The 25480-nt window shown below is 37.3% G+C and overlaps 2 protein-coding genes across 3 annotated transcripts in view; one reads left to right on the forward strand and one right to left on the reverse strand.

Annotated features, from left to right (window-relative positions):
- cnbd1 (cyclic nucleotide binding domain containing 1) overlaps nucleotides 1-2722 on the forward strand; it is a 32443-nt gene extending 29721 nt beyond the window's left edge. Inside the window, exon 12 of the mRNA XM_056738754.1 lies at nucleotides 2665-2722. The gene's annotated coding sequence lies outside the window, so the exon portion shown is untranslated. The remainder of the gene's footprint in view (nucleotides 1-2664) is intronic.
- Nucleotides 2723-14301: 11579 nt separating this feature from the next.
- LOC130413281 (matrix metalloproteinase-16-like) overlaps nucleotides 14302-25480 on the reverse strand; it is a 42882-nt gene continuing 31703 nt past the window's right edge. For both annotated transcript variants that reach the window (XM_056738372.1, XM_056738371.1), the window contains 4 exons: nucleotides 21958-22096; nucleotides 19565-19715; nucleotides 19328-19443; nucleotides 14302-17568 (listed from right to left, as the gene is read on the reverse strand). In XM_056738372.1, the coding sequence (XP_056594350.1) occupies nucleotides 17240-17568; nucleotides 19328-19443; nucleotides 19565-19715; nucleotides 21958-22096 (735 nt within the window). In that variant the 3' untranslated portion in view covers nucleotides 14302-17239. The remainder of the gene's footprint in view (nucleotides 17569-19327; nucleotides 19444-19564; nucleotides 19716-21957; nucleotides 22097-25480) is intronic.

Consider the following 25480-nt stretch of genomic DNA (forward strand, 5'->3'; position numbering starts at 1 on the left):
TTTTCCAAACAACAGGAAGCCGATATTTCGCACACATGAGCGCACTCTGTGACATCTACGATTGTTTTTCCTTCGCCTGACAAGATCGGAAATAGTAATGGATCAGCAATGCCATTTTCCTGTGTCTCCGCAGCCCAGAACCTCTGTAGCCTACAAAACATCCATCATACGGCCTACACCATCACCACAAATATCTCCCGTTCACATACAGTGAAGACGCAACGAATCCATCTGCTCGAGTCCGGCCCTTCCCTTTCCAGCCCATTAGACGTTTATCATGTTCAGTTTGTCTCAAACTTCGCCCATTCATCATGAATACAAGCATAGAATTGGAATCCTTTTCTTAACGCACGTGTCATAATTTGCACACTTGTGCACTATTTTATGTCATTTTGTAATATACATTTAAGAGTAGCATGTTCACACTGAACTAAATTTTTTGGGGGTTGTTTCAACCTGCTGCTGAGTAATATAAACCCAGCTGTTGCATTGAAGTTAACCTACTTGGTTATTTCAACCCGTGGTTGGGTAAAATATTAATTTAAACCAAGAAATAAACCAAAAACATTAATCAATATACCGCTGATGGTCAAATTTGCTGTTTTTCAGGAAATGGAAAAAACAACGCACCTTTAAAATGATTAAATTGTTAAATGTGTTGTCAAAGTTGACAAGCATTTTTGAATACTTTTTATTGGTTGTAGCAAAACCTACACTGTAAAACTTTGCTGTAATTTTGCAGCCGGTTTGCCAGTATCTTACTGTAGATTTAATTTGTAATTTTGTTTTAAACATAAACTTACCTAGTTCTGATATTTTCTGATAAATATTGTTGGTCACTTTTCTTGATAAGTAAATGTAGCGTAATTAAAAAGTTTTCAGTATTTTTACCACAAAACAAAAATGCGTAGACAGATAGTTATTTTTTGCAGTTCAATGCCAGTAATGAGATCAATCTCTCTCTCATTTTGAATCTCAAATGTCAAAGTGTTTTATTTGAATTTAAGTGAAGTTTAACTCAAATTAAAAACAGTACTAACAGGAAAATATGAATTAGTCATCAAATCTCCAGTAACTTGCTGGCAAACCTGCTGCAAAACTGCAGCTATGTTTTGTTGTGACAAACATAACGGTTGACAAAAAATAATAATTAATTGCCAAAAAAATATATTTAAAACAATGTGGCTTTTCAGCAGGACAGCGGCAGTACAACAGTTGATTCTAGACGACAATATGTTTTTTCTTTCATGTTTTGTTTGGTAGAATGCATCTTCCAAAAGATAAAGAAAATATCTTACAAAAGTCTCTTTTGTGATACGTTGATTTCATTACTTTTCTTCATGCAGTTTGAGTCAAAGTTACATCTGGTCTACGTTCATCTGATACTGTTTTTGCCATATCGGGTAAGATGGACTGTGTTGAGACATCTTGTACAGTGAATTCAAAATGTATACACAAATCCTAGGATTTTTACCCAACAGTTGGGTTATATTATTCAATATGCTGGGTTGTTTTAATTCATTTTTGTGTCAAATATTTTGAGTTTTTAATTTATAAATAACGTTTGTTGGCTGGGTTTGTCCCTTTTTAATGCTGGATTAAACGTTGTAAAATAAACTACAATTTACCTGTTCTTTATTTCAAATATTACACTACCATGCTTTGGTGATCTTTAGCGGAATACATTTAAAGCGTGTGCTTGTAATACGTGCCAGATTTCCCGTACACAATACAGAACTGCGGTCCTTCTAATTGGGATGGTACTAACAGATCACACGCATCATTTGCCCCAGTCTATTAGGTCTGAATTGAGGCTGGGTGGACTGAGGGAATGAGATGCGTCTGGTCTTTGGGTCATTGGCTGTGGAGGAAAGTGGAAGCATTTGCAGTCCAAAACAAATAATGCCTTTTTCATTTACAGAGTGAGGTTAAATGTATCACTGGCGTCTCTTCTAGAGAACCATAATGAATAACCATAATGTTTTAAAAAGCAATTGTTGAACTTGGTCTTCGCTCAGCAGTTGTTTTGCTACACTCAGAAGGGGAAAACCATCAACTTTTATGAGCAGATGGCATTATGGGAAAAACTGTTACATTAGCTTGAAAACTAAAGTTTCTATTCTGTGCCTTTTTCAATATTTACTTTGTACTGCATGTATGGAGATGCAAAGACATCATCACGGAGTTTGGATGTGATTTTACGAGAGAGAGAGAGAGAGAGAGAGAGAGAGAGAAAGAGATAGTGAGAGAGAGATTGAGAGAGAGAGAGAGAGAGAGAGAGAGAAATTGATTCACCAGCAGTTTCACAGATCAAAGCCATTGGAGGGTTTTGAAATAATTAAAACATTAGGGACAAAAGCAATGACAATTCCTCATGACCATCATCTCAGTTGATTTCCTCTACAATGTTAATGTTGTATTTCTAATGTCAATACATAGCAAGGGGAGGAAAATAAAGAATGTTGATGTAGCTGACGATACATTGTGTCCTCTTTTTTCTCTCTTAGCTGCTTTGAAAAATTGATATAGTCTTCAGTGATTCTTCACTGGAAATGTAACTTATATCAATTGTTTTAGCAGATGTAATAGATCATTCATGTCTTATGTTTACAAAAAACTATCATACAGTACATACTATATCATATGGTGTCCGTTTTATTGCAGGAGAATCACAATAGTGGATTTATGGCATCAAATATGAGGCTCAATATGTACCAGGTTCACTCATCTCATATCAATGTTCCATTTACGTGCACCTACTCTTAGCCACTGTTGAGAGTCTGGACAGAAGCCAGCATCAGAAAGCCTGGGGAGGATTATAGGAGATATGGAAATTCGTCCGTCACAGGTGTTACAAACAGGAGGAGTGGTGTGCAAACGATTGTTGTCCAAGAAAGAGAATCCAAGATACGCTCCCTGCTTCCATTCCCCCATTTTTCCACTGAGGACATTTCAAGCAGGGCCGGGAGGGACTCCAGCAAGACTTCCAACATGAATGCAATGTGTTATGCTTTGTGACAATCCCTAAGTGAGTATTGAAACTTCACAATAATGGAGACAGCAAAGATAAAAGTCTGTATAGTCCACTTTGTTAAATTTAAACACTGGGATCTTAAAGATATTTGTTGAACATTTTTAATCGGTTATATTCTGTTGGTTGTATTTTGTTCAAATTGTTGTGTAACTGAAGCAGGAAGTTCTTTTGGAGCGCTGAATCAGTGTTGTTCACGTCATCCGAAGAGGTCTATATATCATGGATACATTTCGGCTACAACTTTTTTAAGCTAATTCACCATTTGTTTAGCAAATTGTTTATAATAAAAATCATCTAATTAAATAATTTTCTTTAGTGTGTGGGTACATCTGTACCATCTTTGCAACGCGACATTCAAAAGCATTCATGCTACACAAATGTTTTTTTTTTTATGTAGACCTTATCTGAGATCACCTCACCTTATTTCCCACTGACCGGGTGGCGATAAATAACACACCCACCTATTACGTAATGGCCATAGACCAATGGTGGCTCGAGGGTGTTTACCGGCCAACAAAAACTTTCCGGGAGAGTTCTATTTGGTTTGCTGCGGCAGACTAGCGAAACAAATAGTCGTTTGGACCAGATTTTGTTTGAAATCAAGTCACAGGCGGTCGTTTTTCCGATTTTGAATGTAGTATATTAAGCCCTTTAGGAAACCCATGGTGTAGAATTAGCTCATTCTAAGATAATAAAAACTCAACTTCAAACACCTCTGAAGACAAAGTTATGTATATTATATTGCATTTCAGTTAACAGATCCTCCAAAAAATTACACACTGGACCTTTAAAATCAATTCTAATGGCACATTCATTTCTTATTCTATCCTTATTCCCTTTCTGGCCTTTATCTCACACTGAGCTTTATAAATGATAACTGGGCTTTGGGTCCATCCAGTAATTATTTATAATTCGCCTGAAGGATGTAATACTGAAACCCTTGGTGATGTCCCAAGTTAATTTTAAGCACTCTGTGAGTGGAGCGGAGCATGTGCTAATAATTCTGACCTTATTCGTTTTCTCTCCGCATTGCATGGTGTCCATCATGAGATCAGAAATCTGCAGTCCCTACGGCAACCAAGGACAAATTGCTCCGAAATGCAAACATACATTATTTGTTTACAGTTGGCTGAGTTCCTCTTTGGAGTGCATTGAATGTTGCATTGCATAGACTGCAACTCTTGGGTTGAACTCTTAGGCTTTGTTCACATTGCATACAAACAAAATGCGCACATTTGAAGCTACAATAATCTCGGTCTCTGTGTACAGGTTGAGACCTCTGGGATATTTATTTGCTCTCTTGAAGCCAAGTTAGAGATAAGCCACCTGTTACAGATCCAACTCCCTCTCCCTACGGAGGGAACAGGGCCAGATCTCTGCCCTGCCTCTCCCTCATCCAGACCTGTCAGTGAGCTCATCTTTGGCTTTCATCTCCATGCTCAGTAACGCTCTATTCTCCAACAACCACACACATCTGGCAAGATATAAAATCCCATCTATAAATCTCACAGGGAGAGAAGAACACGTATTGTAAGATACTGCACGGGTTCAAATGAGACGCTGTAAACCTTTTTGTTTCTCACTCTTTCGCCCAAATCTTTAAACCTCCTGTTATGCAGCCATCTGCACTATTCCACTCATCGTACTAACCCACTGAACACCAGTTTTACACAATATACACTACTCTCATGCAACTCACTTTGCATGCATTCTCTCTCTCTCTGTGTGTGTGTACTATTTGAAACATTTGTTATAGCACACAGCATGCTGTTTCATAAACTATTTTATTATAAGAAGGCAATATTCATATTATGTGGTTGTCTACTACATGCTCTCGTACACTACAATAAGGACACCAACAAAAGTATACTTCAAATTAATTTGTAGGTATTTAAATATACATTAGAAAAGTACACTACAAGTATTCTTAGTGTAGTAAGTTTACATATTTCAATGTACTTTTGGTATACTTGTAACTGCATGCTCAACAGAGAATGTGAAGCTAACGTCATGATGCCGCCATCTTGGAAGGATCATACTCCACAGCTATTATTGTTTTGTTATGTACTGTTGCTTTTTTTGTTTGATATATGGAGAAATAGAAAGTGAAAGAACCATGGGCTTTCCTGGACGACTCTGCGTAATGCGATTGCAGTGTTAACACAGCAATACCGACCTACCATAGTACATACCATAAAAACAAAACACTGCATTGAACGCGCTAGAAGCTAAGTGTATTTGTAAGTATAGTCTACTTTAAGTGTGACTCTGAGTCCACAACTACAACTATGCTTTTCAATTGTCCTAAACCTAACTTTTATGTATGTGGCATGCCTTGTTTTTCACTTCGATTTGATGAATAATGACAGAAGTTGCATTTTGAAATGCAACCGGGAGCAGACTGACAGTTAAAGGGGAGGGGTTAACAGATGCTCCGCCTAAGCCGTCTAATTTACGTCAATGCAAGTTAAGATAAAAATAAGACACATGACAATCTTCAAAAGTGATTTTTGCTATCCAATATTTATTTGATCAAAACCATAAACTCAAATTTGACTTAAAATTGATCATTTCTTTAATAAATTTAAAGAAAGTCTGTGCGGTTACCAAAACAGTAAATATTTTTCTCAGAAAAAAAAATTGGATATTCAGACATCCAACTCATTGCCTCCATGCAGTTAGTTAAAAAACTAGGGCCCTATGAACCGCATCACGGAAATCACAGGGCCCTAATAAACCATCGGTATCTGCCTTTTTCATGCTATTGTCGATATGCAGATGGTGTTAATTTAGTCCAATAACAGCTGATTAATAATGTCGACCAATCGATGCATCCATAATTGTTACTATACAAACTTGTATACATTTTACATTTGCATTTTAGGCATTTGGCGGACGCTTTTATCCAAAGCATCTTACATTGCTTTATCCTATACATTTTACATAGGTATTTGCAATCCCCTGGGATCGAACCCACAACCTTGCATTGTTAGCGCAATGCTCTTACCACTGAGCTACAGGAAATACAGTATACTTTACCCTATTTGTACGAACAGTATAAACTCAATAAGATAGCATGTTAAACTGTGAAAAGAGTATTTAAAAGCTACAGTGAAGTACACTTAGAAATCTATATTATACTTTTAATATACTTAAATATAGCCTAGTTGCACTTTTCTGTCAGTATAAGTCTATATCCTTAAGTGTCATTTTAAGTATATTTCTAAAAATTACATATTCTGATTTGCAGTTTATACTAATATAGCACACTTGAAAAAATGTCTTTTTTTGTGGTGGATGCCATGAACATAATTGTATTGTTCTCTCTCTTCAGAATCCTCAAGCATCCAGAGGTACCATTAAAGCTATTTACCAAAGCTGGCGATTGATTCTGAGCATCTTACTTGAGAGCAGAGATCTGACAGAGGGTTTCAACTTGATTTAAAGCACCTGGTGTCTGCAACAGCTTGCCAGTTGTATTCATACAATCAATCCATACGTCGCTCAGATTGAAGAAACAGCGCTGGGTGTGTCCCGTCCGTGAACCTTGTTCCACAACATTACACACATTTCTTTAAGAGACGAATGCATGAGAGACATGTACAAGAAGGCAAGACTTGATATGAGAAGCAGTGTTGTGTAGTTTCATCTGGTCCCCTTTAGAATCTTTATCTGAATTCTTTGTCTCACTCACTTAAATAAACAAAGTCTGGAGTATGAAACATTGTCACATCCTCAGTTCAGTCATGCATAACCAACCTGTTAAAATGCGACGACGGATGCTCGTATTAACAAATAAAGCGCCTGTTCTGAACATTAACAAGACTCTTGAGACTCGTTCAAGAATTCCCGACTGATCAAATTGTTTCAACCATTGTTGATTCTTACAAGTGTCACAAAGTCAAACCCTTCCATCATTTGCATGACATTAACATAATTTTGGAATATTCAAAAAAATAATAAGGGACACTTAAAAGAAATGGCAGTCATACTGAGGTTAGCAGGTGTGCATGAATAACTCATGTTTGTATAAAATGACTGAAACCTTCGTTGTTTCGAACAGGGAGTTGCTGTCCACCTCTCACATATGGGCTGATCTATAGCATCCGAATGCCTAAGATAGAGAAAACACCCCATGGGTTCACTGGGAGTAAACAAAAATGTATTAAAAGCTCATTAGAATGCATTATTTTGATGGTAGAGCCAACAAACATTCGAGTCTTACCTCTCGAAAGTCTTTTAAAGATGGGGTAACACAGGCTTCTGCAAATCTCATATTAATCTTGTATACCTATACAGTAGTATTGCATACATTGTATATTAGAGTTCTTCTGTACGTAATTTGGATGTTATCTACTGTAGATGTTGGATGTAATCTACTGTAAAGACGAGCTGCTGGAGGCGGGCAGGGGGGATGGAACTACAGCAAGATCACACAACGCATCATCGCATTATACCTTCGTGTTGTTTACATTATGCACAAACAGGCTGATCGCCAACAAAACACAGACCTATGACTCACTTTGATTTACCGCGTGCAGTTCATGTACCGTATCTTTAAAAATGAGCGGAAAAACTTAACTCAAGGAAAAATTGAAATGTTGCGTAAAAACGTAAAAGTAAGTTTAAAGCAGTAAAATTATAATAATAAACAAGAACTAGAATAAAAATGAATTAATCTCATATACCAACATTAAAAATGTATTAATAAATTATAAAATGACTAAAGCATACCAAAATGGCTAAAACTTTTAAATAAAATTAACACAAAAATAAAAATCTACAAATAAAAGATAATTTAAAATATTAATAAAAATGAATAAAACTAAAATCCAAACAATAATAACTCTGACAAATGTTTAAATATACATTTTTGAATAAGTTAAAAGTATCCAAATCTTATTGAAATAGACTATTTAGCCTAACTCAATATTTAGTTAATTTGTAGAATATTACTGTCACCCTCCAGTAATAATAATATTCTGTGTGTGAGAGGTGTTATTAAGCATTCAAATGAAGTGACAACAATATTCAGATGCAGGGTTAACACGGCCTGTTTGTTATTGTTGCTTGTGTTGATGAATTTCTCCGCGTGTCTGTGTGGGATTTTTTCGAAAAATGGTTTAAGTCAGCATTTTTGTCAACACAGTGGCGTAACCCCGCTGTTCTCGCCCTGCAATAAGCATATGTTGTGTTTTGGATGCTGGTGTTTCCTTCAGGGTATTTTACTGGTAAGACTAAACTAACAAACCATTCTGAACAGCTATGCTGGTCCACCAGCATCTTTTTAGCTGGGCACAGATCAATGTAGCCTAAATCTGTGGGAAATCACTATCAAAGAATCGCATGTATTGTGTGAGGTTGCCTAAGTGAACATCTGTCCGACGTTCTCTTGTTTCCTTAACAGGGACGTCTGACCTGTTTCCCAGCTTGACTCATTCTTTCCAGACTGTCCCACTCAATCTTTGTTTCTTTTTCCTTTCTTTCTTCATCTCCACAACACACCTTTCAAACTAGAGTCGGTTTCAAAGCCAACGGCAACCATGACCGTTCTCCCTCATTCTGTTAGCTCAGCAAAACAGAGTCCATGAAAAGACAAACAGAAACACTTTGGAAAATATTATCCGACCTCTTTTCATGTGATTTTGGTGACTGATTCTGTAGTTCACACAAACACAGATGAACATTTTCTCATGATTGGGAATGGTCTCTATCCATCCCCGTGACTGTAAGCTGGAGAGAACGAGAGGGGAAAGGAGTGGCAGAGGAAATTTGGAAAGTGAGACAGATGTGAAAGATCATGAATTAAGAAGCTTGAGGGAGTTTCTTGCAAAGCCGATGAAGACTATCATGATGGTTCTCCAGGGGACACTTAATGCTGATGTGTCTGTCTGCAGAGCACTGTATTTAACACTTGTTGTATTTATTGGGGTGAAATGAAAAAGTCCTGTTCATGTTTAGTGATATTATCTTGTTTTGTTGTATAACTTTTTAATTGCCTTAAAATGAACCACAGTGGCTCTGCTGTGACCTGCTGTCTCATATGGCGCTTTTCCACTGCATGGTACTGCACGGCATGATACGGTAAAGCTCACTTTTGGGGGGTTTTTCAGTGGGTACATGATACTTTTTTTAGTACAACCTCGGTTGAGGTTCCTAGCGTATAATGAAATGATTCAAAAATGTGATGTGCTTACACAGATTAAGATTGGGCAAAGAGAATCATCTCCAGCATCATTGGATTCCCAACCCATTCATATGAATTTTAATATGTAATATTGGCATTTCATTAAATGCTTCATGACAGTAATATAGAGATTGATGCTCCATTACTCCTGTGTTGTGCGTGTGTTTAGGTCATGTTCACATTAAATGTCCTAGCCAGTATCAGTTGCAGTAAACCCACCATAATAAAGATAGACCCTTCATTTCTTTGTAAGCAGGCCACTTCCTAAATCAGACAGGGAACAAATAATAATTTCCCTCACTGTATATTCAGCATAATCCCAAATGTTTCCAGACATGAAATGCTATTCATTTAAAATATTTTCTAGATTTTTTGCAATAATGTTAAACCTTTTAGACCATTTATGGGAACACAAAAGAAGATATTTTGAGAAGTCGTTTTGTGTCCATGCAATGGAAGCTAATTGGGTCCAATGTTGTACGGTTCCCAAAGTTCTTCCAAATATCTTCTTTTTGTTCTGCAAAAAGAAACTTGTTAACATTTGAGTGAAGTCCCAGCATTCATTTTCTGGATAACTTGAGTTTTGCTTTCATGCGCACGTAAATCAATTTCTGAACTCCGTAAAACAAAAAAGTAGAAACCGTCTGTGTGATAAACAGGCTCTATTACTCTAATAACATATTAAATCAATGACTAATGAGGTGATGAGTCAATTCACATAAATCAGACAAGCTGTGTTCATGCAAAACAACAAACAGATGCATTTTACAACAGTTATCAGAACCATCAAACTCAAGGACACATCGTATCACATCTGCTGCAAAGTAAACCGTTCCTTCATTTGTGGAAAAAGATGCAGTTGTGCATGCTCTGTTATAATTGCTTTCGTCTTGTCAAGTGTCTGATGCATGTAAACCAGATCTCTGATCCCCTCATTGCACGCTTGCAAAACGCAATTAGTCAGTTTCTGATGAACAACAACATAGAGTCATCAAAGCTGATGAAGAAGTCTGCAGAGACCTCAGCCAATCAGATCGCAGCTCCTCAGAGCCTCATAATTGTTCCAGAGGGAACGTGGCTTTCTGTCATATACAGTATAATATGAAAATGATCATTACTTTGCATTTTAAGATGAAATTATTATGAATGTTATTCTTTGATATTAGCTTAATAAGTTACATTAAGTTTTTCTTTTAAACTCTTAGACAACAAAATCCAGAATGCACATTTCATATTTTCAATGCACTGTAGTTTAGCCTTTTAATCTTAAAGTTTAGAAACTGGTAACCAAGATGAAGAAATCAAGTTTGTCTGTCGTAATGCTATTTTTTCCGTTCCTCAAACGTTTTTTATCAGCCGTCAGAATTGTGATAATGAAAAGTCCACAAACATATGGACTGAAACAAACTGCATAGGCCGAAAATCGAATGCTCGTATAATTTTCTCCTCATTTTACCCTCTGACCGTATCTCATTTATTCCCCATCATGGGTCCGGCTCTCCAATCAAGGTAATCTGTGTAGACCCGCATCTTCAGCCGAATCGTCGGTGAGTTTTCTCCCGTTTTTCTCCTGTTGTGAGACACATGAGAAATAAATTAACTCGCTCGTCTGAACGTCAGGCGAGCCGGGTAAACGTATCAACGTAATTCACATAAGCACTACAGGGGATTTCTACCGACCGCTGGCCAGGTTTCATTAAATGAATGTGATAATGTCCCATTCTGATTTCGATACCCCCACCATCAAATCATGTCATTGAACCCTGGCTCCACCCTGCTGTCACTAAATAGCAATGCTGGAACGTTTGCTTGAGCTCAAATGAGATACAATTAACCGGTCACGTTGCTTGAAACCTTGATAGCTTGATATAATATTTATTTTGCATGTTCTGAAGATTCACCAGGGTGTCTGTGGGGTCTTTAAAAGTCTTAAACGCTGTTTTCCAAGGTATTCAATTGTGTATCATCTTTTCGGATTTGCCAAAGTGGTCATATGCGAATGTTTGCCTAAATTTAATGGTGGTCCATTTACACCCAGTTGAGAAACAACATCATTGCCTAATGGGGAAATGCAAGTTTTCGTGCAAATGGTTTGAGGATAAGGAGTTGGAACCATGGCTGAGGGCCATCATTGGGAATAACCGTGAGATGTGCTGCTCTGAGTAAGAAGGTGATAAGCGTAGACTTGTTTCTCTATGTAATAAACCTTATATTGGGTTAGTCACTCAGTTAATTCTAGAAAAAAACTTAAACTAATGTCTATAAATGTCTTGCTAAATTAGCAGTTTTTCTCTGTAATTTGATTATGTTTTACCATGTTTACCATATAATTTTTTTTTCATTATATCTTAAAATTACCTAGAATTCTGTAAAATTACAGTTTGTTTGATCCAAAATAGGTTTTGGGTTGCATTTTTAACTATGGGCCCATTTGCTTTTAAGGTAAATATTATTTTCTTTAACACGTTCATGTTAACGATCGATATCAAAAATGAATTAAAATGACATTTATACATTAAATGGTAGTTTAAATTGTATGGTACTTAACTAGTAAACTAAGGTCAACATATGTGATAACATAGGGAGACAACAAACAATTACTTAACCATTTATAGTGATTTGTAAAGCTTTGTGTTACTTTTTCCAATTTACACTATATTAGAATACTAAAATAAATGTTCACCGATTGTACATTTTGACTGAGATTTGGCTACATTCGCTGAATCAACCGACAGCTATCAATTCATTGTGCTGAACTTCTTAGATTAGATTGTATGGCGCTTTGTCAGATGGCCCTGTTAAAACTTATTAATTATCATTCCACTGCAATTTCATTGAAGGAAGTCCTATTTCTCATAGAATAGTCAGTAATACAATGAGAACTTTAGGCATATCTTGCTTTGGAAATGAAGTTAACCCATCTTACTGTATTGCGTGTACATTCAAAAATGCCTATTGTTAGAATAATGCAATGACAATCGCAATGATGAATGTGAAATCACTGTTTTATTTTCAAGTTAAACTTGAGTCTTTTTTCTTCAAGTTGGAAACATGCAGGGGATCAGTCAGCCCACTTATATACAAAACACATCTGACATGTTTAGTGATCATGAAGCTACTTCTGTCTATTCAAACTGACACATTATGTTAGGTTCTAAAACATTTAGTCACAGAAAATGTGTTATTTGTTAAGTATTAAATACTTTTAAAACGTGTCAAATTAAATATTGAAATGCATGAACCAATGATGTTCAAGTTTTTTTATTATTTTTTGCTAAGGATTGCTCCTTTTGTAACAACATAAGTGTGAGGTAAACAATGACAGAAGTTTCACTTGAAGGTGAACTTTCAATATTTTGAGTTTCTATAATAAAAAAATTTTTTGGATCCCAAATACGGTTCATTAATGTATTCTGATCTTTCTCTCTCTTTCTCTCTTTTCCTCCCTCTGTTTTGAGTGTGCTAAATGTTTCAGCATCTACCATCTCCATGGCAGGTTAAATAAGGCAGAAATGATGCCTCCCAGGAGAAGACAGGATGCTTGAGGATGTGTAAAACAGTACCTGGAAACCCCGGCTCAGTTCTTTAGAAAGACAGCTGACCTCACAGCTTTTTTAAGTAGATATAAAACTCCTTCATTACAAAGCGTTTGTGACTAAATCTGTGGTGTAGATTAATGTGTCACAGTCAAGTGAACCGTGCCATGTATTGATCGACTCTCAAAGCACATGTTTCCAGCCTGCAGGCGTCGGTTAAACGCTATTTAACACAACAATAAAGGTTAACCATTACTTGCGGTATTTCACACGTGGACTAATCCGTTATAGATTTAATTTGGTTACCTTTTTTTTTAATTTGGAAGAATTCATCTTGCTTCCTCTTCCTGTGCGCTAGCAATGCCAATATCATGGGTTCAATCCCAGTTATTGTATATACTCAGAAACAAATGTATAGTATAATACAATGTATGTCGCTTTGGAAAAAAAGCGTCTGCCAAATGTAAATGTAATGTGTTCTCAGCAAGACAGTTTTGAGCAAACAAAAGCAGCAATCTCATTGGTCGGCCCGTTTACAACATGATGGTCAAAAAAAAAAAACGGGCAATAGGTGCAAAAATGATGCTTTAACGCCTGCCGTTTGGCGCGTCGGGGTGCACATTCACATTGGTGATCTTCGTTTAGTCACGAGGCGTTAAACGTCGACGATAAATGCGTGCAATTAACGTCCCGTGTGGACAAGCGAAAAGTAGGGTCTATCGGTTGCTTCTATTTCTGAAGAATGATATTTTAGAAAAGGCTGAAAAGCTGAGACAAAAGGATAATAAACTGCACCCGTAAGTCAATATTCTGAGAAATGGAGATAATTTCATCCTGCAGTTTGAATCATTTCAGCACAGTCATTTTAATGAGGATAATGATCTCTCGCCGTAGCCATGGCTTCTAGCTGGGCTGGATCGATCCGCATCTGAGCCCTAAGACGCTTATGAAGACATATTTTGCACTTATAATGTTTATAATGTTATTTAAAAGAACACTAAGTACTTTAATTAAATTGAACTTGACAATAATGGCAATATATTTACACGTCTGTAATTAGATCGCGAACCCCAAAAAACTATAAAATAGAACTGTTCATACATTTTTGGGGGAAATGGATAATGAAGAATGCTTTAGGGACATTTGACTGAAAATCAAACATTAAAAAAGTATTTATGCTCTGAAAAACAAAGTAAAAATGCATTGTGTCATTGCATTGGATCAGTGTTAAAAGCCTAAAATGGACATGAACGGTTTAAAAGTATAATACCCATCATGCATCAGTGTTGATTCAATTACCACAGTTCTAAGATAATACCCCAATGTACCAACAGGGCCATGGGTCATCCAATATGTATTTTCTAGTTAAGCAGGTTGACCAGCTTTGTTGGTCTAGCATCCCAAACATATCATGTGTAGGTCTTGGATGGGGAAAAACAAATGATTTTGGTAACAGCAATGACCCAATTTGTAACCAACACAGAGATGATATGAGGAAACATGACGATGGTACTGGTAGATGGACACTAAACTGCTCGGGGAAATATGTTCAAATGAGTTTATTGATCAATGAAATGGATTGTCAACAGATACATCACAAATACACGTGTACAGGCAGAATGAATACGGGTACAAATACTTCACTTGCTTCCTCCGTTTGGAATCAGACATGTCATTTAAAATGCAGATGAGAAGATAAACAAAAATGGAAGTATGACGGAAAATGAGGATGATTCATATTAGCAGATGCAACGAGTTTGTGGATGTTAGTAAGGGAAATAAGAAAGGACAAATGCGTCCTCAGTCCATTTGCAAAATTTAAATTTAAAACTGTAAACATGATTCAAGGTCTAGCACCAACACGACGCCTTCTGAACTCATTGAAAATAAAAATGCAAAAGATGAAATCTTCCACTATGACAACACAGGCACCAATGCATGATTCCTGTACGGACCGATATCAGTCAAGTTTAAATCCATAACATCTATAATAACAGCACCATGAGATTACAGAATGACGCTCACCAGTGTAGGTCCTGCTAGCACCACAAATTCTGTCGAGAGAGACCAGACTCGCTTTCCTTATAACAAACACACCAAACTACTTGCTTCACTGTTTGGGATTTTCTGCACTTGCACACAAAGTTAGTGATTTGTGTTGCATCACCCATGTCATTTCAGACCTGTGTGACTTTCCTTCTTCCACAGAAAAAAAAACTATTTTAAAGAAAAGTGGTCAACAAACAACATTGGACCCCAACATGAGGTGACAGAATTTCTATTTTTGGTTTAACTATCCCCTTTAACATATGTCATCCACAGACACAGTAATTCATCACATCTACAGTTTCCTTTAGATGTCATGCTTACCCTAAATGTTGAGCTAGATTTTAAATTGCAACACAGATGGCCGTTGGATGCCCGACCTGACATCATCCACCTTGCCAAGGTTTCGAGAGCCAATCGGAATCCACACTGCCAGGTTTGTGATGTTGACCTTTTCAGTTGGCAAAGCCTCTAACCATCGATACTACCTACAGTACATATAACCCCAGGATACGCAGCAGCTTAAACCCATAATTTTAAGACCTATCCAAGTTTGATACTTCACTATTCTCTGCATTATTTAACGTGATGACAGTTTGTTTGTGATTACATTTGTTTGACTGCTGAGACACTCAATAATCGGACACAAGCACTTGATGTGAGAAATAGAGAGAAAGTAAAAAGAGCCTAACAAAAAAAAACACCATGGTAATACCGTGGTATATTTTGCAAGGTTCTTCTTTTCAGGTTTATAACTATACAGTAAACAATGCGCGTAAAGGTCATTTTAATCATATACTGATTAATTTATTAAGTCTGTCAGGACCGTTTGTCCCAAACTGAGTCATGAAGTACATGTATCTGATTTTCTTTTTTTAACAGTGGAAAAAGCAGAAATAAATCTAGCATCAGAACAGACACACATTCAAAACACTGCTTGGCAAAAGCACTCATCTCTTGTTTCCTTGAGAGCGCATTGCATTAGCATCTTCGTATCTGCATTTGTCAGATATAAAGAAAACTTGCCGGGTAACAGCTCAGCACTTTAAAGTACCACTTTAATCGTGAGGTCGAGACAATTCCATTTCGTTCGGTTGTACCAAAAAGAAAACACACGTAAAAATGTTAATGCAAGCAAATATGCACGTTCAAACATCCGATGGAGAGGATTGATCTGGGCTGCGAGGTGTAAGCTAAACATACCGTCCCATCCTATCGGGTTAACTTCCGATGGTGAGCATGGGTGAGATATGACGCGGATTGATTTTCTTCTCGATTGATAAAAACACAGAATTGGATGAGGAAGGCTTGCATACATTTTGAATCAAGCTCTGTCCTGAGTTACTCTGGTGGTTCTGGTTCCTGTGGCGCAGTCGTCAAGGTTATAGGATTCGATCCAGACCAATAAACAAGGCGGTCCGAAGGAGGTGACATGCTCTGACGTTCGGAGCAACCTTTCGGAGGAGGAAGAAACGAAATCTCGATTCTCGAAAGAGTCTGTAAACACGACCAAACAAGTAAGAGTTAAGCATGATTCAAGCGCTTCATCTGCGATCGCAAAACAACTTTAGTCATTGCAGTGGCTTGGTCTTTCCTCTGTTTTGACTGATATGCTTCGTGTTTCTCAGAGGCGAAAAGAGTCCCGTCCTTGCGACCCTGCAGCGTGGCCGCCGACAAGACCTTTGATCTCGAATCAGACAACAGGAGCAAAGCTATTGCACCGCCTCTCCGAGAGATGAACAAAGCGGTACTTGAAAATGACAACAGATGAATCAAATAAAAACCGAAAGCAAACAACATGATCCATAATTAAGGCTGTTAAAAATATTGCAGAATATTTTGGCCCCTGTTTTTCACACAGACTGCCAGGAACAGTCAAGAATCCAATTACACATCACTGTGAAATATTCCGAGCAGGAAAAAAACGATACGTATAGAAAAGAAAGCAATAAAAAAGCAACAACGTACATTAAAAGAAAAAGATCCTCTTTGGAGAGTGTCTTTATTTGGTTCGGGAGTGCTTTAAAGGGACTCGTAAATATTTCTGTTTTGAAAATAAATTATAGACTGAAACCGAAAAAGATAAAAAATACGGACTCCTGCAACAATGGATACGTTTTCTGTTTATGTCCTGTTTCAAGCTTGCAGTCGAAAAACCTAAAAGGTACAGCAATCGTTTCCACGTCAAACACCTGAAGATGCACCGTTTGAGATCCGCTATCCGCAGGTCTCTCGAGTCCAACAGCGGGTGCACCAGCCAATGGGAGAAGAGTGGGGAGTTTTGGGGGATTGCGCCCATCATCTCCTGGAGGGGGAATCAAAGCAAAGGCCCTCTCTGTTCTCCTTAAGTGAGACGCAGGTGAAGAGCCAAAGTCCGCAAGGTAAGGGTGCCAACACCACTGTGTCTTGTGGCTATAGAGTATACAAGGGTGCAACTCACACCCACTCCTGCATGGAGCGTTTGCAGTAAAGTATGTGTCTGGGCGTACCCTTTCTTTTGAACTGAAAGACGGTATAGATTAACACCACCAGGCAAACCGCCAGGACGCAGGGAATGACGATGGCGATGGCTTTGACCGTGCTGCCTTCGTTGTCCAGTTTGATGACAATGTCCACGTCCTCCTTGGGTTGGCGGTCAGGATCGATGGGCGTGAGGTCGCAGCCCATGAAGTCCTTCAGGATGGAGCGAGGGTAGCCGGGTTCCACCCGCAGCCTGTGATTGTTGAACTTCCAGTATTCTTTACCCTTGTAGAAGTATGTGAAACCTGCAGGGCAACCAAACAGAGAAAGGAAATTTTAGTGATCATCCAGAGTTAATTAATTTTTTTTTGTTGGTTTGTTTAGTATTGTGCAGTTGTGCTTCCTCCCACCTACTCCCCTTCCCTTTTTCCTATTGTATGTTTTTAATCTGTGTTTGTCGGTGCTTGTAAAAATCCTGATGACTGGTCACTGATAGCTGAGAACATGCATGCACTCATAAACACACAGGGACTATCAGTATCTCTGCGATTTGTATTATCGACTTAAAACTTTGACTAAACATAACTTGTGAAGTATTTAAATAATTGAGTCATTCATTTATTATTCAGTCAAACCATGGTGAAATGCATAGGCCATTGCAGTATTTAGAGAATTGCAATATATAGTTATATGCATATTTATTCAAATTTTTATATTGCGATATGCATACTGTGATATTTAGATTATTTCAATAAATTGTTATATGCATATTTAGTAATTTTTTATATTGCGACACGTGTATTGTGATATTTTGATAATTTAAATATATTGTAACATGCACTTTTTGTAACTTAGATCATAATGTGCATATTGCAATATTTGGATTATTTTAATAATAAATCAGAACGCAGATCAGAACGACACTGCTACACTGGTACACAGAAACTAGCGGCGTCCTCAGAGTGACAACCTTGCCTCATTTTTCTCACGTCTCTATCTGCATTATTCATTCATGTCATCCAGTGTAAGCGAGAGAATGAGATGCTGTTTGTTCAAAGCTGCGCTTTGAGCATTGACAACAGCTCAGGATTACTAGGTTTTCAGAAGAAAATGAGAGCGCTGCTTGCCCGACAGAACAATGCAAGAGTTCTCGATTTCATCCACTCTTTATCTCCCCAAACATTTTCTGTCACTCTTTACTATACACGATTTGTGTCAAACAAAGAAGCAAAAGTCCAGACGAAATGTTCTGCAGTTTAATCATTCTAAAGGCTAAACCAGAGAGAAAATCTTAACGAAAGACAGCATTATCACAACATCAACACTTTGCATTAAGACAGGAATAGAGCAGAGAAAGCCATCCTTTCCCATCCTCTCCATGTTCGGTTGGCCATGATGACACATAATTAGGGTCAATTTTCTGTACTTCATCTCGCCCACATAGCCCTTTTGGGTAATGTGTAGAGACGGGGCTGAAAGAAAGCCCACAATCACTTTCAAAGGATAGTTAGCCAAACAATTTCTCTGGAATATCAATCCACCCTTCACGCTCAGATGAACACATGCGTCCATGAGCAAACCTGGCACGGGAGATGGGTACAGATGGCATGTGTGTGACTGTCGACCTGTAAGCCTGCAGCTACGGACTGAACTCATGCAAGACGTTCCCACCCCGAGAGGCCCTGCCAAGAAGATTTACACTTTTATTTAAAATAAGTGATATTTTATAACCTTTTTATGGACAGAATGCAAATAGGGCGAAGATGGAGCTTATTTCCTATTCCGAACCGATAGTTCAGCCGGAAATTAAAACCCTGTCATTTACTTAACCTTGTGTCTTTTCAAAACCTGTCTGACCTTCGTTCTTCTGTGGAACACGAAAAAAGATATTTAAAGAAATGTCTCCGTTTGTCCATACAATGGAAGTCAATGGGGGCCTGTGATGTTTGAAAAGTCAGGTTTGGACATGAAGGCGAATAATTAGTAAAACAATCCCTTTAATTATGCTTTTTGTGATATTTGGGTAAACCAACCACATTGAAAATGAAATAATCAGGCTCATACCATTGGCTTTATCCACAAACGCTCCCTGAGGAGAATCCGGTACACCCTTCCAGACTGTGATGGATTTGGGATAACCAGGATCCATTGTTCTCTTTTCTTCATTGTATCTCCAATACCTGCACGGAGATAAATGGACAGCATCGGTAACAAAAACACACAGTAACACATGCACAGACACACACACGGCCAAACGCACATACACAAACACACCCACTAACACTCGTTCTGTGCACATACCTGTCTCCTTTAAAGAAGTAAGTCTTTGCCACATCTTCCCACCAGACGGCTGTCTCTATGCTCTGCTCTGGCATGCCGTTTCCAAACATTGAGATGTCCTGGGGGTATCCAGGCTGTAGCATTGTGTCCTTGAACACCCAGAACTGCCTCCCTAGAATAGACACAAGAGGAAATCATTATAATGTTCAGATTTAGATGGTGAATGGGAGAAATATATTTTTAGGGATTTTATAAATTCTCTCTGACTTTCTGTTCATACCAGGCTGGACAATACATCACGTTTTCACCATCTCCAATGGTTTTAGGCGCATTATAAAATTAAGCAACACTAAGGATACTGTAAGGATTTTAATGCGCTTTTGTTTAGCCATTAAGTCTGGGTCATTAGACTAATGTTGTGTGACTTGTGAGTACAAAAGTGTTATGATTAAGTTAAAGTGTCTTCTCTTAATGTTGAAATACTTTCTCATCTTTAACATCAGCTTAATATGCAAGTAAAACATTTGTAGTTATGTTTTCTCCAAAAAGTGTAAACAGTGTGGTACTATTACAACTATTTTTGCAGGAATTTAATAGCAAATACATATTTGTAATGACTTTTTTCTGATTTATTAGAATATTTTCTAATGATACTTAAGAAAAATGAGATATGCCACGACTTTCCAAATAATGTGATATGCAATAAAATAATGCCTTAAAAAAGTCTATATGAATTATATTAAAATAAACGTAGCCAAAAATAAAAAACAACTGAAAATACATAATAAACACGTTTCACATTCCTCTGAGAAAAGAAAGCATCCCTCTTCCCATCTCTCTGCTATCTGTATTCTCCTAAAACTGACTAAACACAACCTTTTGAGGTATTCAAATCTTTCAGTAATGGTCAAGGTTATATCTTCCTTAAACTTTAACTATCAAAATATTTCTGTTTTTTAGCAAAATTAATATAAACAAACAAATAACAACCGACCAAAGCACATAAGTACTAAAAGCTCATTCAGGATATTAATAAAACTACAATAAAATAAAACTATAATAACTCTGGCTTTGCGATTAAGCATATTTGTGATATATTTTAATATATTTTGGAGCCCTAATAAATATTAAATATTAAATATCAAACCACAAACACATATGTATACAGTTTAAAAATATAGTTTTCAGAGAAATTTTTACATCATTGCTGATAATCCGAGACTGAAGTAAGTGATTCCGAATTCCCCAAATTGACATCATTTCATGATAAATGTCCGTTTCAGCTAAGACAAACATTCAATTTCACACCTCTACCACTTCCTGTTTGCTTTTAATTAGCGTGACCAGCCTTTTGCAGTCCATCTGCCACAGTTACTCAGACCTGACATGTTAATACCGTCACTTTAAGATGTGTTTAAGTGCCTCTTCTGACTCGAGAAGCTCAGGAAACGCTCTGTGATGTCGACAGCATAGAGGGTTAAAAGGGTTGACATGGTTTGTTTGGAGTCTGAGGGGTCAATGGAGGACAGGTCCCTCATATTTCCTCTGGAAAAGGAAATGCCTTTCACGTCGCGCGAGTCGTTCTCATGGCCCTCTTAGCGAGGTCAAACTCTCTCTGTGCCAAACAGCCCTTGCCAACCGGGCACAGGGTAAAAACAACAGGGCTTCAGCCGAAGACCCCGGGAGCTACTTGCTATTTTTTTACTACCAAACATAAATGTTTTTCTTCTACTCACGCTCATGTCATTTTAAACCTGTTTGAGTTTCTTACTTCTGCAGAACACAAAAGAATATATTTGAAGAACATTGGTAACCAAACAACACTGACCCTGTTTGTTTGTTGTGTGTTTTTTGTAATCATTATCTCAATTGGCTCAACCTTTTCTCCCCATTTAAGATATTTTCATCTCTCTCATCCCCTGAGAAGGATACAATTTAAAGAAAAACTGTAAATTCAGGTCTGATATGTCCTAGATTAAAAAACTAAGATGTTTAAGATGCTTTATTATGTTACATTCGCAAGGTAAAAATGTACCAAACCTTTCATCTTAACACAACATTCAAGACCAAATGTATTTTGAAATTATTGTGTAGTAGGTTATAGAGTCTTAAAGAATAAAAGGAAGTCAAACAGGTTTGTAACCATCTTGAGAGTGAATAAATAATGAAATGTTTTCCATTTTTGGTTAACAGTGGTACACGGAGATTTGCTAACAAGAAAACTCACATGATGCTCACACAGTCTCCCGAACAGTATATTCAGCAAATAAACTTTAAACATCCTGAAACTGAAGCCGCCAATTCACATACACATACATTTTCTCAGCAAAAAGGTTCATCACATCAGAATCTCGAAGCACAGACAAATACTGCCCTGACAAACGCTTTGGTAATCTAATGTTTAATAGTCTTACCTTTGAAGAAGACAAATTTGCCATCGCTGTTCTCATACACAGCATCAATCCTGGGTGGTAAACCCCTCCAGAAGACATTGATGAGCATGGGGTAGCCTGGCATCACGGTGTTATCCCTGACCCTCCAAAACCAATGGTCCTGCACACAGAGAACGAAAAAACAACTCGGCACATCAACTCAGAGAAAGAGTAGAGAAACGGTTTCACTATAAAAGTTATTTGGATATTTGGAAGAATGTTAGTAATTTTCAGTTTTGGGAAATCATTGACTAACATGGTAGGAAGAATTACATTCAGAGAGAACTCTTTGTATTCCTTAATTCTTCTAAATATCTTATTATGTGTTCAACAATTACTTTCCTACTATGGTAGTGGATTATGTCCCAGAACTAAAAATTGTTAACATTCTTCCAAATATATTTCTCTGTGTTCATTGGAACAAAGAAATGTGCACAGGTTTGAAACAACCTGAGGGTGACTAAATTATGACAGATTATTATTTTTGGATGAACTAGTCCATTAACACAAGTCTTTAAAGATTTGCTTTACGGCTATGTATTGTAAACACTAGATACAGTATGCTGTAGGCAAACGTGGAGAATTCCTTTATAGAGATATAATAAAGCCCAATGATAAACTTATTATGTTCCACACCGATTTGTTGTTTATATGAACAGTTAATACATTTACAGCTTTTTAAAAGTAACCATGACTGAAAAAGCATTTGTCTACTCAAGATGTTTCATCAAATTCACAAAGAAGCACTTGTGGGTCAAAGTCCCAGAGCAACTTTCTTGAACATAACGTGTATACCTGTATCTTTCTTTTGCCCACACATTAGTTTTAGTTTTGAAATACTTAACTCGTCTGTTTTATCTGCAGCATCAAGCTTCAGAATAGTATATGAATCTGCAATGAAAACGCCTTCATTATTCTCCTGCCACAGAACTGCTTCTTCCAACTAATCTTTTGCAGCAAATTGAAGAAAAATGTAATTTGACCATCAATCTCTAAAGCGGACGGGCCTCTTTCATTTTGTCTTCCAATAAGAAACATAATGGTACGTTTTCAGCGGGAGAGCTATGCAAATTCTTCCCATTTCCCCCCAGACAGCATTTTGTACTCGATTACAGAAACATCATTCTCAAGATTCTGTGCCGTTCCTTTGATACTTCTACTTAAATAAAAGGAATACTGCTGATAAAAGTCCTCACGCTACTGTTTAATATTCTTAGAAATATATAACCTTACAAACATCTCTCCCAAAAATAACTTCCTATTGCTGTTCTGCATCGCAATGCCTTAAGCATCTCATAAAAATGAACATTTCTGACTTGTTGGACGAGAAGGGTATGAAACGCTGTGACTGCACATTCTATATTATCGTGGTAAGTTGCTACACTGCAACCACAAAAAGCCAACAGACTGTTTATCGATATACTTTAAATACATTTAAAGATCGTTAATAATAAAAACTGTTCCAGTTTGCTTAACTCATACTGCCCTGAAAACATCATAAATCTAAAACATCTAAATCTGAAAGATAAAGATCCACAATATCCTTTCTCACTTTTGAGATCTTCCTCCTACTTCACATTCTCCTCTTCCTCATCCATCCCTCTCAGATCTTTCTTCAGTAAGAAAGGCAAACACTGTTTAATTACAGGGAAGCCCAGACAGTAAGCAGTGACCTTTACACAAACAGCAAACCTTCTGTTCGCTGGATACTCCACAATCATCTGCATTTCATTATCGTCGGATTCTGAGACTGTTGTGTCCCATTTCAGCCGGAGCAAGAAATGGGACACGTCACACTAAATGCTAGATTAATATTTTACTCAGGAAGGAAAAATGACCTTTCGTGACCCACAGACTCACACCGGTTTAACAGACTACCTCGGAGGCTGCGACGGAAATATAGATAATCGTTATCTGGTACAGGGTGAACTGTTTTTAAAAAATCTCAAATTTAGCCGAAGAACATGAAGGTGTGAAGAGTTAAATATAGCTTTAGAGGACCGAGAGCATCAGTAGAGTTGGAGAAATGGAGATGCAGGCTGTCTGGTTATTAAGGTCAGAGGTTTAGTACATCTAGTGGTATCAAAATGGTTTCTTCTACCATTCTAAAAACAGTTTCATGTGGGTGGTGCTAAGCTGACAGGGATTCTGGAGTATTACAGAGCTGTGACAGACCGACCCTCCCTCCAGACAGACTCAATGAGACTCCAATCAGATTTGAGAGCAGACGAGGAAGGTTTTCAGTGAATTTAAGTGAACCTAATACCGAGTCTGCTTCTCACGAAGAAGGCATATAGCTTCAGAGATCTTGCTTATGTATATATGTATACATAGCTACATATGCAGTTATGGTAAAAATGAAGAGATCACAGTTTTCCTGAATTTACTAGTTATGGGTATATGTTTAAAACGATATTTCACAGGCAAAACAAAATGTCCTCATGTTTTACTCAAGCACAAGGCATCCTGACTGGATATGACTTTCTTCTTGAAGAATAATGCAGTCAGAGTTATATTAACACATATTCTTTTACTTCCAAGCAGTAGAATGGGAGTGAATGGGTGTCGACTTTTTGAAGCTCCAAAAAGTGCATCCATCCATCAAAGAACGGTTCGAAGCGGCTCTGTGGTCTTCACAAAGGTCTTCTGAAGCCAATCGATGCGTTTGTTTAGAGAAATATCCATATTGAGTGTGCTATTGACATTAATGTCCAGTTTCCTTTATCCCTCGGCTGTACGTGAACATGAGGCTTGTTTTTCCGGCAAATGATGAAGGACAACTCACTCCCATGCGGTAGAATACGTGGTATTATAACCCCGACTGCATGATTCTTCAAGAAGAAAGTCAAATTCAGTCAGGATGCCTTGAGGGTGAGTAAAAGATGAGGAAAATTAGCTTTGTCTGTGAAATATCGCTTGAAGTAAAATTTTCATTCTGTAAACTAAAGAGACATTATAATTCATAATACAAAACTATAATTGAAAATGGGACAAACTGGCCAAAATAACAGAAGATGCAATGTTTTGCAGAATACTACAAAGAAACAATACTAATGTTTTGCATGTAAGTTAGAATCAGTTAAAAAATGAATATATCATGGAAGAACTCAGATCTTTCGTGTATATCATATGGGGGGGGGGGGGTTCGAGGTTATCACATAAAAACATATTTTGAACTTATATGTAGAAATACATGTTGAAATAGCCAAGTCATGTTGTATTGTTTGAAAGTGAATATGAACTTGTTTTCATATTTAAGGTCTGAAAAAATAAAGAAGTTAAAGAAAAAAAAGTTATTTTGAACTGTTTCTCCAAACAAATGCAAATAGAAACAATATTTATATTTGAAATGTGGAAAAAATGATTTCAATAGATCACAGAATGAAAAAAAATGATAATTTTACCTCATTACTATTAATGGTAAATTCAGAAAACAGATATACCGTATATATATATTTATATAGGCTATAGAGAGAGAGAGAGAGAGAGAGAGCGAGAGAGAGAG

This window comes from Triplophysa dalaica, chromosome 23 (genome assembly GCF_015846415.1).
Source record: "Triplophysa dalaica isolate WHDGS20190420 chromosome 23, ASM1584641v1, whole genome shotgun sequence".
Classification (NCBI taxonomy): domain Eukaryota; kingdom Metazoa; phylum Chordata; class Actinopteri; order Cypriniformes; family Nemacheilidae; genus Triplophysa; species Triplophysa dalaica.